Source organism: Leopardus geoffroyi, chromosome D1 (assembly GCF_018350155.1).
Source record: "Leopardus geoffroyi isolate Oge1 chromosome D1, O.geoffroyi_Oge1_pat1.0, whole genome shotgun sequence".
In the NCBI taxonomy this organism is placed as follows: domain Eukaryota; kingdom Metazoa; phylum Chordata; class Mammalia; order Carnivora; family Felidae; genus Leopardus; species Leopardus geoffroyi.
The window spans coordinates 60605245-60621417 of record NC_059329.1 but is presented as its reverse complement, the minus strand read 5'-3'; the positions used below and the strand labels follow the sequence as shown (position 1 = coordinate 60621417).

The following is a 16173-nucleotide window of genomic DNA, read 5'->3' as shown; positions in this document are numbered from 1 at the left end:
TCCAGCTAGTAGGCTGGGACTCTAAACAGAAAATATATTGAATTATGAAAAAGAAAATTATTTATTTTCTGCACACACAATTGTAGACTGAGATTTCTACCTATGATATTCTCCAAGCACTTGGTTCATGCCTCTACGATAACATTGATTATCAGTATTGGTAATTATCAGTTAACTGTGTATTTCTAAACTAAACTAAGAGACCCTGGACACTAAGAACTATGTTGTATTCCCCCCTTTTTTAAATCTCTGGCACTTAGCATGATGTTTGGAATATAGGACACTCTTATGCAATATTATCTGGCATGTATGTATACATGAGTAAATTATGTTTTCTCCTACTTGTAAGAGAGAGTCTGCTAAGAAGCACAGGTAGGCTTATGAAATAGAACGGCCACGAATAGCAATAGATGCTAAGAAGTTATGGAGAGGAGTGTGATTTACACTCACCAGAGGAGATGACTTTCAGTGAGTTAGTATACTTTTTAGAATCCTCTTCAGAGTGACTGCCCATGGGCATGGATTTCGTCTTACAGTGATGATAATTTTCTAAAATTAGACCATGATGATGCTTATGGTACAACTCTGTGAATTGACTATCAACTATTGAATTCGTACGTTTTAAACGGGCGAATTTTATGATCTGTGAATTATATCTCAAAATTGTTTCTACAAAAAACACTTCAATAAAAGGGCACAAGGAAAAAAATTACATCAGCCTAAAAAGCACATAGTCACAATAAGTAGTTGCATAATGGAACAGACAAAGACTGTATAAGGCAAAAGAAGTCTTCTGGGAACCACCATACCCTGGAGACACAGTGAGTGACACCACTGCCAGGAAGAGACCTCTCAGCTCTGGGCCTGTCTCTATCCAGGCTGGAACAAGTCTTCTCATAAACTTGGTCCTCCCCCGGAATCTAAAGCCTCCTCAGCTTTCTGAGCCTAAAAGAGACCAGCAAAACTGCTGTAGAAACTCTGTAAGTAAAACTATTTTGTTCGATGAAAACGTTTGACTGTAGGCAAGCTGAACTTTCTTATCCACAGGAAGAATTTCTTCACAATGTGCAGAATTAGATTAGATAGTGAGATGGTGGGCTGATATGGACAGTAGAATTTATAGAATTATTTACTCTCAGGAAACCTGCTAAGAAGGGGCATTTTGTTCTGCCCAGCGTACGTTGGATAGCCTGTGGTTTGTTAAGCAAATGGCTCTATTAGAGTGCTTATGTGTTTATCATAGTTAGTGGTTTGGTGCTTGAGAAAACCAAAGAGGTTGTCAGGAGTTGAAAAGTCATTTCTAAGCCCAATTGTTCCTACTAAAATTTTTTTAAAAATACCAATTTTGAACACCTACTGCATGCCAAGCACAGTATTAGGCACTGTATACAGTCTACCTTCTAGATGGAGAAACTGGATCAAAGAAAGTTTATACTACTTGTACACAAAACAATAGTTTTCAGGAGCAGGAGTGTTGAAGTTTTTTTTTTAATTGGGTTTAAAACCCCAAGTCTGACATTCATTAGCTGTGTGTGATTCTGAATATGTTTCATAACCCCTCTGATACTCAGTTATCAGGAAAAGGGAATCAAAGTGAATTTAATAATACTTGCCAAATGATGTTGTAGTAAGAATTGAAAGAATGTTTCTCAAGTGCTTAGCTCTGCAACATTCACAAAATAAGTTCTAAGAAATGGTAGCTGCTGTTATGAGTAATTTTTATTATTATTATTGCTATAAAGAGTCTTAAAAGTAGTTATGTTTAAGCAAGGATCTGAACCCAGATCAGTCACATGCTACAGTGATGCCATGAGCAATGGCTTGGACAATACTGATAATGCTATATGGTCTGTTTCAGCAGCTAAAGACATAGCCACAAGCTATAGCTCACAACAGTACAACGAAAGAAGAGCATCACTGTGACCTGAGAGGGCAGGAAAATTAAGAGACTATAGCTTATATCTCACATGTGAAAAGGAAGGTTGTACATGGATTGGAGAGGATGGATTAAACAGATTCCAGGGTGATGGCAGCATGAAGAGTTGTTTGGGGGAATTTTGGTACCTCTCCCTAATAATATCTATTAGTCCCCCTTTATTCTTTGATATGAACAGATAAGTTTTCCAGTTAAGAAAAGCACAATAAATGCAACTTCAAGTACCCACTACAAACCACATTGCTATTACTTAGCCTTCAAACATAAACCTCCTCATTCTCCAGTTTTTGACATTTTAGAAGTAAAATCAATAAATATTTTAAAAACATTTGCATGTAGGGGATGAGAGGGAGAAGATTGTGTGTGTGTGTGTGTGTGTGTGTGTGTGTGTGTGTGTGTGTGTGTATGAAGGCAGTAACTCTGATTAGATTATTTGTTCGAGTTTGATGTCATTTACTGATAAATGAGGCAGAAGAGAGAGCACCAGGTTTGGAATGGGGAAAGGAATGAGTTCTGTTTGGCTCATATTGAGGTGGAAGTGTCTGAGAGATAATGGGTGGGGTATGCCTCAAGGGTAGATAAAGTAGTTTATTCACCTTTTATTCACTGGCACTTAGCAGAGAGCTTTGACTTGTTCTCCAAACTGCTGCCTGTTAGTTTTCCCAAAACGCCTATTTGATCATCTCACTCTAGTTCCATGATTCATTACTGCCTTCGAATTTCAGCCCAGACATTTTACCATGGCTTCAAAGATCCTGTTAACTTTTGAACTGTAGAACTCAGGAAAAGCTATAATTAGATTTCAGATTTACGCATCATCTGGATATAAGTGCTATTTATAGCCTTGGGAAAAACTAAGATATTCCAAAGAGAGAATAGTGGGCAGCAAGAAAAGAACAGGGGTTTCTTGAAAGAAAAGGACTCCTAAAGAACAACTGAAAAGACAAAGAACAAAACCACTGTTTGATAAACAGATTTTTTAAAAACCTACAGAATTACTATCATTGAAGCTAATGAAGGAGCATTTCAAAGAAAAGTTGCCAAAAACTGTGAAAATTTGAGATGAGGGAGAGGAAAACAAATCTGAAAATAAACATCTGGACCTGATATTTAGAAAGTCATTGGTGACATAAGTTGGAGAATTTCCTGAGTCACTGGAGAAAGAACCCAGATTGTCACTGAAGGTGAAGGAAAAATAAAGCCAGGCAGATGGTCCTTCAAAGAACATTTTTGTCATTGCAAAAGGTAAGGCAGTAACTTGAGGGAGAAACAAGGTTTGTGTTTTATTTCACTTACTAGCAAAGCACAGTGGCCAACTGTGAAAGATGGTCAATATATCTTAGTTGAATTGAATGTGTTGAAAATATCTATATAAATGTGTGGGAAGTTTTCATTAATGGTTTGGGGTATAAGTTGAGTATTGAAGTGAAGCTGCATAAAAGGAGCCACTGGTACTATTGAAGATACTAAAGAAGGAAAGGAATTTTCTTGGAGTTAAGGGAGAAGAAATGAAGAATGATTTACTTATTCATAAAATATTTGGAAATGCCTAGCTCTTGATGCTCTGCAACTAAAACCGAAGTTCCTTCTCCTTTCTGTGGAGTGCAAGATATTCATGTCCTGGCCCTGTGAATTTCTCTAGCTTATCTCCCATGTCACCCGGATCATTTTTAAGTCTCCAGAATTTTAATTTTCTTGTAGTTGTCCAACAAACTTTCTGTGCTATTATTTCATTCAGTTTCTGTTTATGTTGTTATCTATGTCAAGAACACCCTTTTCCTCATCTTCATCCTTATAAACTTACATTTATCCATCAAAACTTCACACAATTATAATTCATCTTGGTTAAGAGTTCTTGGAATAAATTCCTCTTGACACACACAGACACACTCATGTATACGCACACTCAGAATCTGTCACTCCACACTATTCTGTCTTATCACTTAGAAATACCTTATCCTGTGTACTCTACAGCTAGTGGTATTTCTTTGACTCCTCCTATTATGCAGTGTGCCTACTACAGTGCCTCGCATGTAGTACGTGTTCAAAACTGGTAAGTTTTCATTTTCACAGGAGTCACTGGGCTCTTATTAAAGATAAAGTTTTCAGCCTTAAGAAGATGAGGTGTTGACAACCTCTCTGGTTTTCTCAGGCACTAAACCAGTTATTTTTCTTGCTTCATATCCTTAGTGCTAAAACAATACCCAGTGAGCTCCCAGTTTGATACTATAATGAACTAAGTGTTGATGATGGTTGATCAAGAGCTTAAATGGAGTTGTTGGCTATGAAAAGGAATAAGGAATCTTCTGTGTCTACACCCAGCATGGATGAGGAGAGGGTACAGGAAGACCAGCTGTAGAGCAATGGAAAGGAAGGAATTTGAGGGAGTTCTCTTCCCTCTGCCAGACTCAGCTCAGATTAGTTCAGCCTATACTTTATGTTCTTATTCTGATCTCTCAACAAGAAAGGGAAGGGGAAAAACTGACAAGAAGAACAAAAATGTTCAATGAATAAATTGTTTGAATTAATAAAATAATGTAAAGTGAGCCATGGAGAAATAATGAAGAAAGAGAAATTATTCAGATAGCAATTTTTAAAAATGAACTCTTGGAGTGCCTGGGTGGCCCAGTCAGTTGAGTGTCTGACTTCAGCTCAGGTCATGATCTCACAATTAGTTCGAGCCCCACACTGGGCTCTGTGCTGACAGCTCAGAGCCTGGAGCCTGCTTTGGATTCTGTGTCTCCCTCTTTCTCTGCCCCTCCCCCACTCACGCTCTGTCTTTCTCCCTCTCTCAAAAATAAATAAACATTTTAAAATTTTAAAAAAAAAAGATCTCTTATAAAATTTCCTGGAACTCAATAACAAAAGTTACAACTCAAACATTGCATGTCATAGTAATAATCATCGTAAAAGTCTTCATAATAGCCAGACTTGAGTGACACATATGGAGGTGTTCTGCACCTCCATAACCCTCTTTGTTATTCACCACTATACACTAGATGGTGAAGTTATTTATCAACAGTGCTATTATTTCTCCCTCACTTGATTTTAAATTCTTTAAGAGAGATTTTGTTGGTTTCTAACACCACACTATGCATAAAGTAGGTGCTCAGTTAATGTCCCTGAGAGTATAAGTCATGAGCAAAGGAAGAGATATTATAGATTCATTCTGGCTCAACACTTCCACGTATACCATTCTAAAAGCTTTGATTGAACACTTCCTTTCTACTTACAGAAAGCATAGCAATCTTTCAATCACTTATTTTCCTGAGAAGCCTTCTCAAGATACCCCAAACCTTTTATACACAATTGAACTGTTCCCTTTTTCATAATTACTCTAGCTCCCATGGACCCCAGGAAGTTGCTAATGTCAAAACCTGAGACCTGCGTTCTGGAAATTAATAGTAAATACACAGGTCAAGGACTTGTGGAAAATGAGATAATAATAATAATAATAATAATTTAAAATAAAATTATCACAAGTACTATTAATTTAACAAGTAGATTTTTGGATTACCATTCTGATCAAAATATATTTTTTAAAAGCTAAATAGAGTTACTAAGAATGTTTTTCAGAAATCAATGTATTTACGAAAAGTGCTAATAGAATTTGTTAAACCACAAATTTGGTAAACTTGTTAACTTTCAAAATTTCACAATTAACTGAAATGCATGCCAGTTGAACAAATCTGTATCCAATTCATTTCTGTGTAATGTTGGTTGTATCATGACACTCAATAAACAGTCATTGGAAGCAGTGTCAAAAAGAAAATGCTCCCTTTCTTAATGAATATTCCCTTTCTGTCAACTTTTATTTCTATTAAGAGGTTGTATAATACATTTCTGACAGTGATTTCATTGGTTCCCTGAGGATATTCTCATGACTCTAAACTGTAGTCTAAAGTTATAGTTCACTCTTTGGGTCAATTCATGTAACTTAGCATTTCTTTTTCCTCTAATTTTTCATTGATCTCAATTTTAAAAAGTTCCCAATTTTTAAAACTAAGATTTCTTTAGGGAATCCTTGAGGCACTTTATCTGGGTGAACTTGAGTGGTTGGGAAACACTTAGGTTCCCCTGACAACCAGTTACCTTACTGACTGAACCCTCTCCAGTCATAGCCCGAATGTCTGTTTTCCCAAGACCCCCTCTTCCAACTCATACATGCCCATCTGACTAGCCTGCAATTCTGTACTCAATGAAAAAAGAAATGCAATGTTCACAGTAAAGTTAATATCTTTTCTTCCAAAGCAAAATAGTAAAATTCTATTAAATATCTCCTGAGAAGTATGTCTTAACAGAATGTAAAACAGCTAGTCTTCAGGCAGATTGAAGAGAGGAATATATTTGAATAAGGCAGCATGCTATACCATATGGGGGGAAGAGGCCTCTGTCTCTATGGTGGTAGATCTGTGTTCTAACTCCATTACCCAAATGAAACACCAGATGTTATACTGCAAGTGTCAATTTAAAGATTAGATACCATAGATATCTGCACATGACTGCACCCAGTGCCTAAGCCATTTATTATTATTTCATATGTGTTGCTTTGTATCATAACCATCTCTTTCTCAATATTTTCTGGCTTCCCAAATTGTAAGCTTATCTGTCTCCTATACTTAAGGCTGATGTACTATCGTTGTTCCAACAGTCCCAGTCTATTTTTCTCTGATGCCAACTACACAGAAAAACTAAACTGCTACCTCTTTATCACATTTGGAAGTCCAGAAAGGATGAAATATTATTGACCTATGTTTAATAGGGTGTCTTCACTTAGTCTAGTCATCTCTGGCTAGACAAGTGAGGGAAAAGGTCACATAGTATAAACATAACTACCAACAAAGGGTCCCAGGACAGAAAAATGATGGTCTGGGACACATACAAGAATGATACCTACTACAGAAGTTGAAATCTTAGAATTCCTTTATCAATTTAAGTGAGTAATTCACTTTTACATAGTATATAAATATTCATCTTTGGTTTGTTTTTGATTGATAACATTATTTATAATTAGATTAATACAAAAAATATAGTTGTTGTTTCAGAGTTTCATCTTGGAACTCTGTATTTTTAATCCAGCATGTCAAACTTCCAGAATATCACATCTACGTCCATCACTTTCCTGCTAACTGGTGTTCCTGGGCTGGAAGTCTTCCACACCTGGATCTCCATTCCTTTCTGCTTTCTCTACATAACCGCCCTCTCAGGAAATTGCCTGATTCTCTTTGCCATTGTCACTCAGCCCAGCCTCCACGAACCCATGTTTTATTTCCTCTCCATGCTGTCCACCACTGACCTCGGCCTGTCCATATCTACCCTGGTCACCATGTCGGGTATATTCTGGTTTGATGCCAGGGAGATCAGCTTTAATGCCTTCTTGTCACAGATGTTCTATATTAAACTCTTCACTGTCATGGAATCTTCAGTGTTGTTGGCCATGACCTTTGATCATTTTGTGGCCATCTCTAATCCACTCAGGTATGCCACCATTTTAACTGATTCCAGAATAGCTCAAAGTGGAGTGGCAACTGTCATCAGGGGGACACTAATGCTAACACCAATGGTAGCACTTCTTAAAAGACTGTCCTTCTGCCACAGCCATGTGCTCCACCACTCCTACTGCTTCCACCCTGATGTAATGAAGCTCTCGTGCACAGACACTAGGATCAACAATGCAGTTGGGTTGACTACCATGATCTCCACTGTTGGTGTTGACTCAATCCTCATCCTCCTTTCTTACATTTTGATTATTAAGACTGTCCACAGCATTGCATCCCCAGAAGAGAGGAAGAAAGCCTTCAGCACATGTATTTCCCATATTGGGACTGTTGCTATTTTCTATTTTCCATTGATCAGTCTGTCCTTTGTTCACAGATTTGGGAAATGAGCCCCAGCCTATGTTCATACAATGATTGCTAACACCTACCTCCTGATCCCTCCTGTAATGAACTCCTTTATCTATAGTGTGAAGACCAAACAGATACACAGAGCTGTGATAAAAACTCTCCATTCCAAAGGTACATAGAATCATAGAATTCTAGTGGTCTACGTTATGAATTTAAAAACAAAACTTGTGATCATGAAACAAAAATTTAAAATTAAATCTGGAATATATGTAAAACATCAGCTACCTTGACCCTTTATTTTACAGATGAGGAGACAGAGACTTGAAGATAGAAGGGATGAATGGTGTAAAGTCCTAAGTCTAGAATTTCTCCCACCCACCACTGTTTGTTCTAAACTGTTTATCCTGCCAACAGACTATATCTTCTTACTTGGTCCTCTTTATAGCAATTAGAATGACACATTATGAGAAAGCCACTCCTTTATGAGAAATAGGTAGTATTTTCTTAACTGTAATAATAATTTTTACTAACAGGGGCGCCTGGGTGGCTCAGTCAGTTAAGCAATTGACTCTTGCTTTCAGCTCAGGTCATGATCTTGCAATTACTGAGTTCAAGCCCCACATCAGGCTCTGTACTGACAGTGCACAGCCTGCTTGTGACTCTCTCTCTCTCTCTCTCTCTCTCTCTCTCTCTCTCTCTCTCTCTCTCTCCCCTCCCCCACTCTCTCTCTCTCTAATAAACTTAAAAAAATAATTTTTACTAACATTATTTCTTTTGACTAGTCATGGTTCTCAGTGTTTTTTTACATTTATTAACACATCTAAAACAACATTATAAGGTAGTTATTTCTTTGATCAATGAAAAAACTGAGGCACAAAAATGTTAAGTTACTTGCTTAAACATCTCATAAACAACAGAGCATACTTCACATGCATGCAAACTGACTCCAGGGTCCCCAACACTCCTAACTTCAACTATATTTTTACCTATAATAATATAATACATATATAATTATATATACACATACATATGATTATATATATATATATATATATATATATATATATATACATATATATATGAGTCCATGTAATTTGTATTTGGGTGACATAAAGAAGCAAAACAAACAAACAGACAAATAACAAACAAAAAACCCCACAACTCTATCCTCTAGAAATTTTCAACCACATTATGGAGAAAAACCCCAAAATAGAATTTTCTAACCTGAAAAGTACAAATGTATTTCTACCCAATTGTTCTACCCGATATGTTCTTTCTAAACATATTCCAGAATTTCTCTTTGCTTTCCACCAACTTTCTGCCCCAGCAGAAACTGAAAAATGACTAAGAACTGCAAATGAATTTCACTTTGTATCATTTACTTGGAAATGTTCAATTTGTGGCCATATGCTTAATATAAAGACTTAATCCAACAAGTTAATTATTTTTTCCAACCTGGGTATGTCCATTAATTCTCAAATATTTACAGCACATGTTTCAATGACACATTGATATCACTTGGTAAAGTTGGCCCCTCTAGGTGGTATCAGTTCCAGCAAGGAAGGAGTAGTCCGTCATATCTACAGGAAGTTTATTAGGTGACAACAGTACTATAATAAAAAGGATGATGTGAAAATTCTCAGTATGTTTGACAATAACATTTCCAGTCTCAATTATTGTTGGTCTTCACTTCCCTGATCTTTGTATGCTGGAAAGTTCCAGGATTTTGTTCTCAGACCTGATTTTCTCTGTTATATTCCCATTTTTGGTTATCTCATCTAGCATCATGGCTTTAAATACCATCGACATGCTGGCAAATCCCAAACTAATATTTATAGTCCAGACTCATATGCTATATATCAGTACTCCTACTAAAATGTTTAACAGTCATCTCAGATTATCATGCCCCAAACCATATCCTAATATTCACATAACCACATCTTCCCTAACTGAGAAATTCTATTTTTCATGTTGCTGATATAGAACTCTTGGAGCTATTTCTGACACCTGTCTGTCTTTCCCACTCCACATACAAACTATCAGCAAATGCTGATGACTCTTTCTTTCAGATATTCCACATATGGGTACCTGGAATCTAGCTTCTTTAAACCACCTCTGATGCTACCACCATGTTCCAAGCCAACATTATCCTGGACCTGAAATATAATAGTCTCCTGGTAGATCTTTCTTCAGCACTTTTGCTTTTTTGAAAAAATGTTTACTTATTTACTTTTGAGAGAGACAGCAGAGGAGGGGCAGAGAGAGAGGGAGACAAAGAATCCCAAGCAGGCTCCACACTGTCAGCACAGAGCCTGACTTAGGGTTTGAATTTACAGTGAGATCATGACCTGAGCCAAAATCAAGAGTCAGATGCCTAACCAACTGTGCCACCCAGGCACCCCACCACTTTTGCTTTACTATCTATTTTCCCCATGGTAGTTAGAGCGATTTTTCCATTTTTTTTTAATGTTTTTATTTATTTTTGAGACAGAAAGAGACACAGCATGAGCAGGGGAGGAGCAGAGAGAAGGAGACACAGAATCTGAAGCAGGCTCCAGGCTCTGAGCTATCAGCACAGAGCCCAACGCAGGGCTCGAACTCACAGACTGTGAGATCATGACCTGAGCTGAAGTCGGATGCCCAACCGACTGAGCCACCCAGGTGCCCCTAGAGTGATTTTTTTTTAATTTTAGAGAGAGAGAATGCATAAGCAGGGGAGGGGGACAGAGAGAGAGAGAGAGAGAGAGAGAGAGAGAGAGAGAGAACCCCAAGCAGGCTCCACATTCAGTGTGGGGCCCAGCACAGGGCTCAATCTCACAACCCTGGGATCATGACCTGAGCCAAAATCAAGAGTCAGGCACTCAACTGACTGAGCTACCCAGGCACCCCTAGAGTGATTATTTTAATACATAAAAAAGATCATACCACTTCCTCTGTTCAACATATCCCAGTGTCTTATCCAGGGAAAATTCACAGTCATTATAATATCTCATGAGGATCTATATGATTTAACTCCCCTGTACCATCCCAATTTCATCTCCTACTACTCTCCCCTTTATTCATTCTACTATACCTGCACTAGCCTCCAAATATTTCCTTAAACCCACCAACCATACTTCAACATCGAACTTCTTACTTTCTGTCCTCCCTACTTGGAATGTTCTTCCCCAAACACCCTCATGGCTTACTGCCTCAACTCATGCAGGTCTCTGCCTAAGTGTTACCTTACTACAGGGCCCTGGACATTAAAAATAACAACAACAACACTCACGCAATTCCTGTCTGCATTCACTCTCTTCATTACCTATTTTGTTTTTAATCCCTGGTATTCCTCTCCCCCACCAAAATAGTTATTTATTCTCTAGTTTCCCCATTACAAGGTAAGGTCTTTGAGAATAAGAACTTTGTTTCATTCATGCTGTCTTCCAGACCCCAAACTAGGGTCTGCCACATAATAAAATAATAACAACCCTGGATGACCTGGCTCTATTTAGGTCTCAAGCCTCATCACCTGCCCTCTGTTCAGGGCTGCAGGCACAACAAACCACTTGCATTTCTTACCCGTGATTGCTCTGGGTCACTTACAACCCTTTGCACAAGCTGTTACCTCCCTCTGTAGCACCCTCACTATCTCCCTTCTCCTGACTTAGAATAATAGCGACTTAATCTCAAAGGCATTTCCTGACTTCTCAAGTCCATCTGGTGTCCTTTCCAGGTGCTTCTGCAGAACTTTGTGCCTCTTTCTCAGGACATCCCTTTTCAGACCCTACTGTAACTACTTCCTCACCACAGATTCTGTGCCCACTTCCTATGACCAGGGACTATGACTCACTCATTCACTGTTGGAAAGAAGTGAAAAAGTTCAGATGATGTACATTTACAGACTTGATATTTATTTGTTTGTGGGGGAAGAGGAAGGGAAACTTAGAGAAGAATGATGAGGTACACAGAGTCCTAAAAATCAGAATAAGAAGGAACGTCAGTCTAAAAAACCAGATAGCCAAGATGATCATAGTACTTCTACAGATATTTCTCCCCTACCTCATCACCCCCTACATACACACTAACCTATGAACAGTCCCACTATCCAACAATCCTGGAAACTTGGAAGCTTTTATCACTAGGAAGTGGGTAATTTGGACAATTTGGGAATAGGTGGTTTGAAGAGCAAATGTCACCTCTGACCAAGGTAGACAAGCTCATAATGAATTAGAAAAGTTCCTGAAAGCTGAGGTGAGTAGTATACACATAGCTGCTATTGTAGCTACCTGAATTCATACTATAAGTAAAAATCCTTAACTGTCCTATAAAAAGTCCTATAAAGTCCTGTATGATCCAATTCCCTATTATCTGATCCTATCTCCCTATTGCTCTCCTCTTTGTTCTCTCTGCTCAGACACACTGGCCTCCTTGTTATTCTAAACTCCCAGATACACTCCCCTCTCAGCTTTGTAGCTTCTGTTCTTCATCCTCAGATAGCCTTCCTCAGAGATCTCCATGGATATATTTCTCACTCTCTCCAGGCTTCTCCTCAAATGTCTCCATTTTGTGAGATATTCCCCCAACAACTTCATTTAAAATTTCAACTTTCATTCCTGGTGGTCTAGTGGTCCAGGAGCTCAGTGCCTTTTTGTGCATCCCTTCACCCTCTTTATGAAGAAACTGTTCTCAAACAGTTTTTTCAACTTTCAGGGGCACCTGGGTGGCTCAGTCGGTTAAGCATCGGACTTTTGCTCAGGTCATGATCTTGTGGTCCATGAGTTCAAGCCCCATATCGAGCTCTGGGCTGACAGCTCAGAGCCTGAAGCCTGCTTCAGATCTGTGTCTTCCTCTCTCTCTCTGCCCCTCCCGTGCTCATGCTCTGTCTCTCTTTGTCCCTCAAAAATAAATAAATGTTAAATTTTTTTTTAATTCAACTTTCCACCCTAATATTTACCTATTCTCTTCTTCACTTTTTTTTTTTCTCTTTAGGTAGTCATAAGAAGAAACTATTTAGTTTCACATAATAACCATGTACCATGTGTCCCTCTTACCAGGATGTATAATTCATGAGGGTGGACTTTTAAAAAAGAATTTTGTATTTCTTATTACATTGTAGAACCCTGATGAATATTCATTAAATGTGAATGAATAAAGAATCAGCCCACCTAGTTCTCCAGCCAGTATTATCACGAATAACTCTGCAACCAAGGCAAAGAGCCTTTATCTCATCCATGCCTTATGTGTGCACCTAACACAGGTGCAATAGAGTGGCTTCCCTACTTCAAGGTCTATTTCATCAACTGAAAGAAAAGATGGGAATGAAAATCTGAAGAAGTACGCGCCCTTATTTTGACTTATGGAAATTACTGGTTTTGTGTACCCATCTTGGCTTTTAAACAGGATGTGAACTCCTAGAGCCCAAGGACATAACTATAGATCCATATTGCCTGTCACATCTAGCAAAGTGGCTAATGAGGAAACGCTCTAACCTCTGTTGCTAACTGGGGAAATTTGAGTTATTTGGAAGAGTGCGGATAGATTGTCTAAAGCCCTGTATGTGTAAGTGTGGGAGTGACGGAAGAGTCAGTGCCCTCTTGTGATCACCTCCCCTCATACACACACCTAAAACAGTGGGATGGAACTGGAGAGTGTTATGCTAAGTGAAATAAGTCATACAAAGAAAGACAGGTACCATATGTTTTCACTCTTATGTGGATCCTGAGATCCTGTGACACCCACAGGGACATGGAGATACTGTCCCCTGCCTGCCAAGCCCCAGGGGCCTCAGTTCATACTCCCACAGTCTGTCCCCATGGGCCTCCTAGGCAGTGCTATAAATAGGCCTGTGAAAGGGAGAGCCAGCTCCAGCTGTGCTCTCTCTCAGTAGGACTGCATGGTTTTCAAGCGAGTGCACTCTTGCCTGGGGTCAGGAAGCCAAAATTCCTGCCATCCTAAGAGACCTTGAGGACACCATAACTGTCTCATGGAAGGAGGGGAAAGCCCCTTTGTCCAACCCACATCTTCATGGGCTGAGAAGGAATGTCCCAGAGCACTGGCTGACAGTCCAGAAAGGCAAGTAAGAGTGAATGCAACAGCCACATTCAGACCCAAAGAGGAGCTGAAATTGGTCCTAGACAGAGGTCACTTTAGGCAGAAGGCCAGACAACATGGGAGAGAGACAGGAGGTCTTCTGGGATAGGTAACTGGGGAGACAAGATAATGGTTCAAAGTCTTAGACTGTTACCAGCAAAGCAGAAAAGATGCCCTGCGGAAAGAGGAGTCAGGAAAGGATCCAACTCTGTGGCCAACAGAGACCCTTATATCTGTGGGTACTCACATAGTAACATGTGCAAGAGGCTTTGGGAAAGGGGAAATAAATTACTGTGTTCCCCCTACTCCCCCTCCATGACTTTTCCTTCATTTGGGGCCCCATTTCTCTTGGAAACCAAGGCCCAATGAGCTGGCCTCCCTCCAGGGAAGTTTTCTTAGCATTACCCATACTTTTCAGCCTGACTTGTTTCGATTTCTGAATCTCCCACCCCAAGCTACCTATGATAGATACATAGATGACTGGATGGATACAAGACGTAAGCTATCTTTCATCTCATTGAAGGATGCAATTATCTGTCTATGAAAAGGTCTTTTCATTCTCTGACAGAAGCTTGGGGCTAAGTTTAGGATTTCATATTTGCCAAGGAGAGTAGCTATTATGTCTTTGCATAAGATCTGAGGATAGGGAGAAGAGAAAATAGTAGTCAGAGGTATGAATTTGTGATCTTTGACTTGAGAATTTTGTGACCTTTGACATGAATTTGTTCTTCCTTGCTTATCCACAATGAGGATAATCCAAGTCACATCTTTTAGTTCCCATTTTATCACACGATATTTTAAGACTGCTGGTCTCCAAACCCTCCCCCTTAAAGCCAAATAAAAGAGAGACTCCCAGTTGCAGTAAGGACTCAGATTAGGAGTGAAGAAGAATCCTGAGAAAATGAACAGGTTTACCTAACTATCACTGATGAAGACACCTGCAGAGTTTCCCAAGATTCAGAGGCCCTACCTCTTGAAGCCAAGCCTTTGGCTTTTTAGAAACAATTAGCTCTAAAAAACCAGGGCACCTAGGGAGCCTAGCAGGGGAAAGTGTTTGATGAGGTCAAAGCCCAGGTGTGTGGGTGGGAGGGCAGGGGCAGAGCCAGTGGGGGGCAGGACAGGGCTCCCAAAAGCAAAAAGCTTCCCCTAATATGAATGACTTGTTGGCAGAGGTTCCAAAAAAGACAAAGCTCTAGGAGTGTTAGGACTCAACCTAAGATCTCCTTGGGGTAAGGAATATGGCCTTGGAGGCAGCTGTCTTATGTGGAGAAACACATCAGCCAGGAATAGAGAGAAGAGCCTTCACAAGGGACAATGCCAGGCAGCTAGGATCTGTTGGAGGCCACATACCCTCAACTGCTGGAAGCCAGGACCTTCATCCCCAGATAAGTCAGTGGCGGGAACTACTCCCAAAGGAGTTTCCTTATTTTCCTCAATAGATTGACTTGTGGGCCTCTTTTCCTTAGTGTTTTTTTTTTTTTTTTTTCATTTTTAGAAAATTCCTGTTTTTGTGTTTCTTTCTTCCCTGGCTGGCCTTAGACCTAGGGACCTAAAATCCTGGAAATCTGAAGGAAAAAAAAAAAAAACCCAAAACCTATCCCCATTGTCTTGGTATACCCATTAATCCCTTCTCTAATTCCTACTTAATGTTTAAAAACAAAAGGATCATTTCTCTTCCCCTCCCATGCATTAAATGCACACTTTATGCTAACACTTATCCCAAAATTCTAATAATTTTGTTACTTGTCTATCTTCCACCATAGACAAGGCATCTGAAGGGCAAAGATGTGTCTTTTATCTCTGTGTCATGAGCATCTAGAAAATTGCCTTGTACATAGTAGATCATATAAGTAGATGCTTATAAAATGAATGAACAATTGAAGGAAAGGAAGGGAAGGAGAACACACCTGTAAAGGGGTTCCCAATAGGGTATCTGTTAACACTTATCTGAGAAAAGGACCACCCAGTATCCAGACAATGAAGGTGTGGGCCAGGAGTCTGAAGGAATTTGGAAAGGATACATTTTGGGATAAGCATTGTTCTCCCCAGGTTCCCTTTAAAAAATGTAAACGGACCTTGGGAATAGTAACTGATAAATGAATTTTTTTATGTTTATTTATTTTTGAGAGAGAAAGCACGAATAGGACAGGGACAGAGAGAAAGGGAAACAGAGGATCAAAAGCGGCCTCTCCACTGACAACAGTGAGCTTGATGTGGGATTCGAAATCACCAACTGTGAGATCATGACCTGAGCCAAAGTCACTCAACCAACTGAGCCACCCAGGCTCCCTGATAAATGAATTTTAACTACCATTTTCC

General features: G+C 39.3%; 2 protein-coding genes and 1 long non-coding RNA gene across 3 annotated transcripts in view; 2 read left to right on the top strand and 1 right to left on the bottom strand.

Moving 5' to 3' along the window:
- The first annotated feature begins 754 nt into the window (after positions 1-754).
- The window catches only part of LOC123601241 (olfactory receptor 51E2), a 17114-nt gene continuing 1695 nt past the window's right edge, over positions 755-16173 (top strand). Inside the window, exon 1 of the mRNA XM_045484246.1 lies at positions 755-980. The gene's annotated coding sequence lies outside the window, so the exon portion shown is untranslated. The remainder of the gene's footprint in view (positions 981-16173) is intronic.
- LOC123601242 (olfactory receptor 51F2) lies at positions 6956-8311 on the top strand. The gene is given in 1 exon segment (XM_045484247.1): positions 6956-8311. A coding segment is annotated over 1 exon segment (945 nt). The 5' UTR covers positions 6956-7016; the 3' UTR covers positions 7962-8311.
- Positions 14945-16173, bottom strand: part of LOC123601244 — a 24191-nt gene continuing 22962 nt past the window's right edge. The window contains exon 3 of the long non-coding RNA XR_006714027.1: positions 14945-16116. This is a non-coding gene — a long non-coding RNA (uncharacterized LOC123601244). The remainder of the gene's footprint in view (positions 16117-16173) is intronic.